The sequence below is a fragment of the Mycteria americana genome, chromosome 14 (genome assembly GCF_035582795.1).
Source record: "Mycteria americana isolate JAX WOST 10 ecotype Jacksonville Zoo and Gardens chromosome 14, USCA_MyAme_1.0, whole genome shotgun sequence".
NCBI classification, from domain to species: domain Eukaryota; kingdom Metazoa; phylum Chordata; class Aves; order Ciconiiformes; family Ciconiidae; genus Mycteria; species Mycteria americana.
Genome location: NC_134378.1, coordinates 17,206,873 through 17,217,830, shown reverse-complemented (window position 1 = coordinate 17,217,830; position 10,958 = coordinate 17,206,873). Strand labels below are relative to the sequence as shown.

The 10,958-nt window shown below is 52.6% G+C and overlaps 1 protein-coding gene across 1 annotated transcript; it reads left to right on the top strand.

Annotated features, from left to right (window-relative positions):
• The first annotated feature begins 8,846 nt into the window (after positions 1-8,846).
• On the top strand, positions 8,847-10,255 carry FNDC11 (fibronectin type III domain containing 11). The gene is made up of 2 exons (XM_075516955.1): positions 8,847-8,948; positions 9,302-10,255. Exons 1-2 carry the CDS (start codon positions 8,847-8,849, stop codon positions 10,253-10,255), a joined length of 1,056 nt encoding a protein of 351 aa, XP_075373070.1.
• Positions 10,256-10,958: the final 703 nt, after the last annotated feature.

Below are 10,958 nucleotides of genomic sequence, written 5' to 3'. Positions count from 1 at the left end.
GCCGTGCTGCCAGGCAGGAGGGTGGCCCCTCCGCAGCCTCTGTCCCCCTGTTGGGTTGCGGGACGGTCCTGGGGGTCCTCGGCGCAGGGACAGCCCAGCCGCGGTGCTCTGCCACACGGCAGGTAAGGCTGTGGATGGCACCAAGCTGTCACTTACGAAATACCTTTTGTCCCATTGCACACAGCGTCCCAACGGGTCTCCAGCGCCAGCTCGGACGGGAGCGGTGCAGCCCCCAGTGTGCGTGGGACGGCCATGGCCGCCCCGTCCTTCTTCCTGCAGAAACCCCAGGCAGCCCCAGGGATGCCAGCCCTGCCCAGGGGACCCGGAGGATGGAGCAGGGGGAGCACCATTGCCCAAACCACCTCCCGATTCCAACCAAGGCTTCAGAACAGAAAGATGGCCAAGTCAGAAAGCCAAATATATATATATTTTTTTTTTGCCTGCTATCTGCCTCGAATGCACATTTGTGAAGCCGCACAGGGTGCAGGGCACAGGGTGCCCACCCTGCGCCCGCTCTGCCTGCCTCTCCCCACAGCAGCGACTGCACGTGGCAGAGGCAGCAGCTTCGCCCAGAGCCACTTCAGGTCAGTCTCAGTTCCACGAACAAAAGCCACTTCTCGTCTCCAGCTCGTTTCCTGGCAGAGTTAACGGCCTGCGCTCCTCTGGGGACCCAGCACTTGCGAAGACGCGCTGGGAGGCAAGCAGCAAGGGAGGGAATTAAGACCTTATTTCCTCTGCCAGAGATAAGATCTTTAAACGAGCTTCTCAGCCAAGAACTTTAATTTTAATTTTTTTTTTTTACAGGTTTTGCAAGGGAATCTTGTTCTCTACAATTGCATCCGCCTCCAACCCTACTTAGAGCTGCCAAAGCCTGCGCTTCCCCCGGGACCAGCCTGCGAGCGGCGGAGATGGATGAGCTGACACGGGCATGACTTCACCCTTGCTGCCCTGCTGCCGGAGCCGGGGGCTGTCAGTATTCCCAGAGCGACCGCCCTGCTCCAGCCGCACGTTGCAGCTCTGCCAGCCCCCCAGGATCAACCGCACGGACCCCTGCCGTGCGGTGCCACAGCCCCTGCCCCAATGTCAGGGCTGGATGAGGTCCCCAGGACGAGCATCCCTGCGAGCAGCGGCAAAGCCTGACCCAGCGGCACAGTGCTCCAAGCTCCAACTCCGCTCCCTCTGCATGGATCCAGCCCCGCGGTCGCTCCCGGTTTAACCCAGGAAGGGCCAGCATCCGTGGTCTCGTGAAGGATGCTTGTTCCCGCTCTGAAAAGCCTTCTGGGGCATGAAACTGGAAGTACAGGGTTCACCTCCCCTCTTCTACAAACCCAAGCAGGTTGTTATCTTACTGTGAGCCTCAATTCCTCCTTGTACCACAGAAACGCCCCAATACTGGACCCTATGTTTGGGAACACAGATGAATATTCTCTGAGCCTTCAATGGCAAGAAATAAATGCCCCTGCCTTGCTCATGCCCTGGGGGTTTGCAGTGTGTTCCCCCCCCCGCCTTGCTTAGAGGCTGCTGTGGGAACAACGCTTTGGGCTGATTTATCCGGCACGTTGCTGCTGCAGATTAACGCGCCAGCCCTGAGAGACGGAAGGGAGCATGAGCCAGCCGGCCAGGCGATAAATCACAGGACGCAGGCTCCAGCTCTGCCCGCCGCGCTCTGCCCGCCGCGCTCTGCCCACTGGGACGAAAGGTGCTGGTCACCATGTTCCCAGCGGGACAAATGCTCGAGCCTCGGAGCTGCTTTCATGTCCCATGCCCTGCGGAGGGCGGACACCCGGCTCCGCGGGCCTGCGGCAGCCCGACATCAGCCCGACTGCGCTCCCCGCCAGCCGCGGCCCCGAGCGGGGACTGACCGCAGGTGATGAGCAGGGGACAAGGCTGCAGGCTCAGCAAGTTTCCCACTTCCCATCTTCGCTCTCTGTCCCACATCCAAGCAAACATGACCCCCCCCGCCCTTGGGAAGTTTTCCTGGAAAAAGGGGGATGCACGCTCGCTGCTCGGGTGAGCCTGCCAGCAAAGGCCGTCTCGTGGGCTGTGGGACACAACAGCCTGCCGTGAACTTGTGCTCAAGGACGTCTGTCTTGCAAAGTGCAGCACAGCACAAGGATATCCGAATGGGCTTTTGATGAGCTCCCAGCAAGATAAACGAGGCTCCGTGACCCTGCTCCGTCTTCCTGAGCTAGATCATTGGTAAACCAACCCCTGCTGTAGCCTGCAGCTCATACGAGCTCTTGCCTCTCACATCCCGCACGCGCGTACTTGGATTACTTGTCTTTCTTAGGTACTTAGATTAACGTCACCGCTGGAGAGTGGAGGGTCTGTCCACCCAAGGACTCCCCGTTGGTGCCAAGACCCATCCGGGCTGTCCAACCACCAACCACGCAGCAGGTGAGGAAAGGAGAGCTAACAGATAAAGCTCCCGTACCCGAGGAAATCCCGAGCACTCGGCCCTGCACGTAGCAGATCTCAGGGCTGGGCACAGAACAGGGAAGATTTTTTGCCCCAAACCAGCCTCCAAACCCACAAACGTCTTGGCTCGCTGTAGGCAAACAGCTACCCCAAACTCCAGCAGGTCCAGGCTGTGGGGCTCCCTCCCAGGGTGCCGTTAGTGGGTGTAACGAACTGGAGATAATTGCTGCCTCGGGGACGCAATTAACTCCTTCCTGGCCTGGTCCAGCTGGGGCTTTTGCATCCCAGCAGAGCAGTTTCCCCCCCCCAGGGTCCTACGAAAACTTACATCCCTCTTCCTTCTCAAAGTGAGCCTGCTGGATCACAGCCTGACAAGCAAAGCGAGTTCCCTGATGTGTGGCGATGATTTAGCTTTGGAATATATCTGGAATGTGTAATTTATTTCAGGTATATGAGGCACCAGTGAAACTGGGAGCAAGTAGTGAGTAAACCAGTCACACCCTTGTGATAATGGGATTTGAAGCAGCTCAGTGCAGCCAGCTGATGGGCAGCCCTGCTCTGAAAGTCCCGCTCCCGTGGGGCCAGGCAAACACGAGGAGTTATGGATACCGTCCGGGGATGCAGGGACACAGTCAGGAACCCTGGACGAGCTGGTGACGTTGGGAGAGTTTTATAACAGCGCTGCCAGCAACGGCCGTGGTGACACAACCTCTGGCAGAAAGGTCTGTGTGAGCAGCCCTGTGTCGCTGGGACCGGGATCACCTTGAACCAGGCACTGCCCAAAGAGCTGCTCCAAACCTGACACCCACCTTCACCCCTCAGGTCCCATCTGGAAGCAGCAGAGGAAGAACCAGGCACAAAGTCCACCCTCCTCCCTCGCCCTGTGGTGGTTTCCTTCGCAGCTGTTTCAGAAATGCAGTAGACGTGAAATATGAAGACAGAAATTGCCAGCGACTTTTAATTTGGATTCTGCCAATTTCTCTGTTCCAGCTATTGATTTTCCATAAAGATGAATCCCCACTCCCAGCTCTCGCTGACAGGCACTATCTGGGTGTTTTGCTTACCCCGAGAGTGGAAATATATGTTTTATTAAGTGTCAGAGCTCACTAATGAGAAGAGGGAGGAAAATCAATTGTCTGCTTATATCTTGATCTCAAAGACAGGACTAACAAGTTCTTTATTTTGATGCTGTGGGCAGGAGGACAGGGCAGAGTGACAAACGTGGCAGACGATGGCTGTCAGCTCCGCTACAGAGACAGCTCAGCTGACGAGAGAGGGGGGAAAAGGGGTAGATGGTATTTGATTTTTTTTTCAAACAACACATTTGTATTTGTATTAATTCACATTTGTATTTGTATTAATTCACAGAATCACAGAATCGTATAGGTTGGAAAAGACCTTTAAGATCATCGAGTCAAGACCTTTAAGATCATTGAGTCCAAGACCATCATAAGATCGTCATCGATCAAAGAGATTCATAGAGTGCTATAAAATCCTATAGTTGAATCGATCCCTGATGCAAAGCTACTGAAAACGGTAAAATCTGAGCTGCAGACTATAAGCAGGTTCATGCTCATATTCCCAAAATCAAGACAGCAGCTTGGCCAGCTGTTCTGGATAGGGCAGCCAAAGGGATCCCGTTTTTCCATGCTGACTTTGGGATGAAGGTTAGCTTTTATGCCAATGAGAAGTACAAGTGAGCTCAGTGCAAACGTCTCTGCACAGCTCCAGTAATAAACCCAAACCATGCCGTGCTCCTAGAAAGTGCTCAGGTGACATCCCCACCCTGCCAAAACGAGGAGCAAAGCTCGCTAAGCCCAGGACTTCGCCTTTGCTGCACGAGAAGCTCAGCCACTGCACTCAGCTCAACCATGCAATACTTTTATCTTCTACCTCCGCCTTTTTCAGGTCAGTTCTGGGGTACAGGAACACCCTGAATAGCCTAGACCTCGCCAGCTCGAAGGCAGACGTGCTCTCCACCGAGAGCTATTAAATACAAAGACACCATCACATCTTCAGAAATCATGGGACGGCAGGGTGCCAAGGGAAACGGCCACAAAGCGTAAGCCTTGCTTTAAACTCCTCCCTGGGCACCTGGCACAGGCCATGGCCGGCACAGGAGGCGAGGTTAGCTGGACCGCCACAGGACTCTTCTTCTGTCCTTAAGCCCTCGGTTCACCAAGGCCGAGGGAAAAGGACAGGTCCGGTTCCCGGCACACACAGCCCGAACGACAGGACTGGGATCCATGACATGAGCATGAACGTTCATTTCCTGGAGAAACTTGGCGTTATTACCAAATACTGATCTCTGCTAGCCCTCCCCCCCCCCCAAGCAAGGCTATCAAGCTTCTTTCACTCATATTTGTTATTTTCCTTGTCTGTTAGAGAATTACACCTGACAATTGTATAGTTAATCTCTTGGCAGCTGTGAAATGAAATGGTAAGCTCCAGCTGCCTTGAGAAGATGCATTGATTTCTTAAAATGACAGATCACTTCCTTCCCTTGATGTTCAAGCAGAAGCTCAGGGCTGGTGTTACGGATCTTGCCTATCATTCAATTAAAAAAGCTTAGCAGAGATGCACCAGCTAAGCGTACAAGACAGCATTAAGGCTAAGCCCTGACCCAAAGATTTAATCACAGGGAGTATGAAGGCACCTTCAGACGCAGGACGCCTGTCCAGGATTGCTGATGAATGCACCGGTCGTGGTATTGAACTTGCCACCGTGAACCAGATGAGCAAGTCTCTTCTCTGCAATAAAAGAGCTGACTGGCCAGTCGGGTCCCACAGCAAGCAGAGCAGGAAAATCCTTTCCTACCCAAAAGGAAGTTTGCTGCACTTAATGGAGCAGTTTATATCCTATTTCAACACATCTCTTTAATAAGGATTATGTGTTTAAGTTAACAAAACACGCTGTGTGAAACAGCCTCAGTCTCACTGCAGAGAGCAAAGCGCTGGAGCGTGTCTGGCCTCAGATGGAAAGACTGAAAGATTTACCCTTGAAAAGCAAAAATACCCTCACCCCACAGCATGCCATAGAGCCCAGCAGATCCCGTAGTACCCCAGGACCACGTATGCTTTCCTGGGTGAATATTAACATCTGCGAAGCGGCAAAGAGCAAAGCTGAAGCATACCTGCGGGTATCCCAGATCCGCCCCACGCTGGGCTCAGAGCAGGTCCCAGGCAGAGCAGCAGTGGGGTGTTGACGATGATGTCCTAACGCTCAGGAATTCAGGGCAGGGTCATTCACAATCCTCCTCCCAAAAATGCTACAAACAAACAGCGCGATTGTTTGGAGCAGCCTGGATAGCTGGGCCTGCGAGGATTCACCAGGCCCAGAGGCAGAGGCGTACCTACACCAGGCGATTCAAAGCCCCAGCGAGGGGCCTGCGGTGTGAGAAACAGGGCAGCCATGTGCCGGCACGGCACTTCACCAAGGGCACCTCGCAGGGTGCCACGCAGACCTTAGGGCTTCCCTGGATGGAGCCAGCTTTTCTGCTCCGTGCCGTGCTCGTTATGCCTTGCTCTGAGCTAGCGTGCTGTGCGGACACAGCCAGCAAGCGTTTTCTGGCTGTCCTGCCTGAGCTACTTCATCCCTGTCTGCAGGGACCCTTGTCTCGAGGCCATGTCCCCGCAGTTCACTGCTGAGGTCTGGGCTCTGCAGGGATAAGAGAGCTTTAAATCAGCCCCCAGCGAAGCAGCTTGCTTAGGCTCCTTGGCCTTGGAGCTAGGGCTCATAAAACACTGAGGCTCCTGCCTAGCTCCGTGGAACAGATGTGAAATACTGGAGGAGCAATGGGAACATCACACGCAGGGAAGCAAAGCTTTGGAAATCACGTTTTGGATTCTCCAACGACCACGAACCTCAGAGTCCTCAGAAAATGGTCCTTTCGTCAGCTTAGTGCTCCCACGGCCCCACTGCAACAACAAGGGCACAAGATGGGAGTGAAACAAAATGTGCCTGTTAAGGGGAAAGCACAGAGCCCTCGGCCCCTCTGCTCTTCTCCTCCGTGCCCTCCAGTACGATGGGAAACTGCCCGGGCACAGCCCTGGGGTGGGGGACAGAGCCTTCCCACACCTCGAAGCGCACGATGCCCGGCCCAAGGATCGCGCTGACCCCTCGCCCCGTGCCCAGCACCAGGAGATGCATCACACTGCGATTACAACAGCCAGGCATTGCGTGCCGGCCCGCTGTAAGCGACCTGAGTCACCGCTTTCAGTATAAAACCAGACGCCGCTAATTAAGCAGGAGAGCGTGGCGACACTCCTCTCCCCACACGTGCGGCCATCTCCCCTCGGGGCTGGCCTGGTGTCACCGAACCTGCGGGGACCCAAGGTGCCATGTTTCCCCAGGGACCAGAGGGCGAAAGGTGGGGGGCAGCTGGGAAGCAGATTACTGTGATTTATCGAGGGGAACGTACAAACAGTTTTGGGGCCAACAGTCCCGTAGAGAACAGCGGTATGTCCCCACAAAGCACTACGGCCAAGAGCAGAAAGCATCACGCTGAAAAGCAGAGGCTTGGGGGAGAAGTCGGTGGGTGCCAGGCGCTCGGCCCTGCCAGCCGGGGCATGACTGGGTGGTGGAAACCGGCTGCAGGGAGAGGGAACAGCACCCGTGTCCGCCCAAGATGTCGGAGCCTCGTCCCCGGGCGGTTTGCCCGCGGCTGCCCGGGCCTGGGCGGTGGCGAGGGCAGGCAGGGACCCCCCGGCCCCGGCCCCGGCCCCGGCCCCGGCCCCGCACGCCACAATGCGTCGCCATGGCAACGGCCGCGGCCTGCAGGGCTGCGGGCAGCCGGGCCGGGCCGGGCCGCAGGTAGAGCCGGGCTGGGCCGGGCCGGGGCCGGGGCCGCTGGACGGAGCTCCCCGGAGCCTGACAAGGTGGGTCGGGGCTCGACGGGGCTGGGTAAGGCAGGCTGGGGCCTTCCCGGGCTTGGCCCTTGCCGGAGGGGCCAGGGGCCCGTCCCCCAGCCCGGGGCAGCGTGAGGAGGCCGCGGCCCTGGGGTGAGCGGCTGGGTTTGAGCGCGGGGAAGGCGTCGGGGTGGCTCCGGCTCCCGCGGGTGCCCCCTTCACCCCCCCAAGCCCTGGCCTGGCTGAGCCCGGGCCACGCAGCCCCCGGTTTGTGCAACTGCAGCCTGCCAGGCTGCAAACATAGCGGCGCTACTGGGAACGCAGCCGTTTCTGGCAAGAAAAAAAGGGATATAAAAACAGAAAGGGAAAACAAGCACAATCACAGCTCTGTCTGTGGGCAAACAGACTGCTCCAGAGAGCCAAATCGCTCTGAAAGCGGGGTAACGTAACCTGGTGCATGTGCTGTCCCTGTTGCACTCCATACGGGGATGCCGGGAACTGGCACTGCTTTGGTTTAGGGTTTTTTTTTTTGTGGAAAGAAAAAAGTGAAAAGGAAATACAGCTTGTTTTTTTAAGTTGACAGCTCTCTTGGTAAAAAAGTTGCTGCGAATGAGTGAATTAGTATAAATTGTAGTGCAGCTAGGGGCCAGACATCTGAAAGGTTTACAAACGCTTGAAATTCCTACGAGGAAGTGTTATTAGTTCTGTTATGTATTTAGGGAAAATGAGGCTAAGAAAAATTGCTTTGTCAACTAGATATCACCATCTAGCTTCTACAAGACATGTAAGAATTAAAATATCCCAGTTAGATACTACAATAACTTAAATAATTCTAACCAGAAAATTACATAGAACGAGAAGAGTTACCTGTTGCTTGAGCATATCATCGCAGTCTGGCTGGGGTCACAAAATCTTACTTTCAGAATTCCGTATTTATTTCTTTTTCAAATCAAGCGTGTTCAGCTCGTGAAAGCCACGTTCTCCATGTCAAGCTGGGTTCTCATTACAGTATCACCAACAACAGGGACACAGGCATTTATTTAGCTAATTTCTGTTTATGATACATAAGCTGTGTGAGCCACAGGTACTTGAACTGAAGCACAACGGAGAAACACCTTCCATCTTGGCTCAGCAGGCACCACCAACCAGGGCACGGCTTTGTCAGTAAATGAAACAGCTAAGACTACGACAGAGAGCAGATACGGCGTCACGAAGGACCACTACCTAAACACCTTCTTACCAGCAAACCATTATCTGTTCACAGTGGTTCATTCTCTTACTGTACATTGTTTATAGACTAACACCGTTCTACAAGAAGGCAAGTAGGTGTCATGGGCCGAGGTGATGATGTAAACTAAAACCAAACAAAGGGAAAGCAATACATCACTGAAAACGTTGTCAGGTTACAACTGTCAAGCCACTGCTGAAGGTAGAGGTGCAAGGAGGAATGCTGGCATTCCTCTTGAAAGCTGTTGCGAGATGGCACTCAGCGTATTGCGTGGTTCTGCTCGCTTGGGGGGCAGAGGGTTAATTTGAATCACCAAGGTGATTATGTAGCTGTAGGAACTACAGGCTTAGAAGATGGGTCTCAAACCTCAACAGCCTGGCAAATACAAAGAGAGAAAAATAGACGTCTCCAGAGATGTAGAAGAATGGAAAGAAATTGCTTACCGGAGTACAAAGGCATCTAATTAGAATGAAACAGAAGATAATAAGATAGGGAGAAATTTTGGCAGGGTATATCAGAGAATAATTCCTGACAGTGAATCTATTAAGCAGAGGTAGAACCTCTCAAGGGGGGGATAGCAGGAGACCAGTTGGTTGGAATATATAAAAGTGGACTATACAAAATATTAAAAACCATACAACTATAAAGGAAAATTCCTCTGGAACTACATCTAGTCTAACAGTTCTTTCCCATCTATAAATTTATAAGCTAAGCTTTAATTAAGAGAGAAGTCACAGCCATGATTATAGTCCCTCACAGCTGCTTTTGCTTTGGTTCTTAATGTTATTATTGCTGCTTTCTTACACAGCAACTGAGCTTTGGAATCATGGCTGTGATTTTGAATGAGTTTGAAACCAGTTTGGAGAGTACTGCGCACTGCGAAGAACAGGACAGTGCCAGCTGGGAGAGGTACTTGGAAAGGAGAAGCCTTGTTGTGCAGTTCCTGCACTCCAACCTGAGCCTCCACCACCTCCAGCACCACCAGAACAAAGTTGAGCTGCTGAAGAAGTGTTACTTTTACTTGGACATTGAGCCCAAACACGTGAACGTGAGAGACCAGAACCACGTGATGCATCGCACTGACATCTTGCAACTAATAGACCCCTACCAATTCCAGAGGATGAAGAAGGTGGGAAAAAACCAGACTGAAATCCAGCTGACGCTTTTAACCGAGCTGTTAGAACAGCTGGAACGAGGTCGGGAGGAGCTGAGCTGTTACGTAGAGACCTGTGACATGATAACTTTCCTCTCCCGGTGGGACTTGATAATGCAGAGGCTGTCCAAGCTCTCCGAGTTTATGGAAACTCTCCTTTCCTTGCAAGTGCCAGGAAAGCTCTATATCAAGCACCGTTTGGTGTCACATGCAGATCTTAGAGGCACTAGACTCCCCAACATTAGGCTTTCTCTCAGTACAAAGATGCCACTGATTTTTGATCGAAAAGAATCATTTGCACACAAGAACTGGGCCAAGCTCAAGTGGTTTACCGAAAGTCAAGAGTCGCACCTCGAACAATGTGAACTGCGCTTCATGTTACTGACAAACGGGAGTCAGACAGAAGTGGGATATGGTAGGACTCAGGAAGTCACCTCCAACACATACATAGTCCAGAACCTGCAGCCTGGCAGTTCGTACGAATTCACCATCAGAAGATCAGACACTCACACACTTGTCTTCAAAAAATGGCACGACAGCATTATATTGAAGACAAAAACTAACGCTGTTGAAGACGCGGACAGCAGCGCTTGTGCACCAAAAGGATGAGGTGGCACACAAGAACATTTTTCTCATTTTATCCATTTGAAAAAGATGAATGAGAAAAATTAAAGGTAAACCTTATTTTTAAACATTTTGCGTAAAACTGAACTCATTCTGCTTTCAACAACAATTCTACAAGCGCCTTCCCCAAATCTTTCCAGGTTAACAGTAACCCATTCCAAATTTCTCACACAAAATAGCATCCTTAGGCAGCATTCGGGATTCAACACTCACATCCCACTGCCAGAATCACAGGTGGGAGCAGCTAGATGCAGGCAGCCTTGCAGGACACCTCAAATGCAAAGCACGGGAGATTGAAGCATCTCCATCATCCAGTGCTTTCCATCCACTGAAATATGCCCAGTGCCAGCTTCTTGCAATGATGATGTTTTGGGGTTTTTTTACCCCAAGTTATTTTTTTCCCCCCACATCCTTCCTCCAAAACACCTGAACGGAATCCTAAGCTCTTCAAATCACTTGCCCTAACTTACCTCCATCTCTGGTTCCTCTCACCCTCTACACCCTGTGCCTTATAGGTACCTAAGCATGATTTCATGCTCACCCCTCTACAGTGCGTGAAAAGATCACTCCGATTAAAAAAACCCACCCAACCAACCAAAAAAACAACAAAAAAACCCCAAAACAGGGAAGGGCAATACATCCACACAACCAATATGTAGAAAACAAATCTTTTCTGCCAGGTACTGCA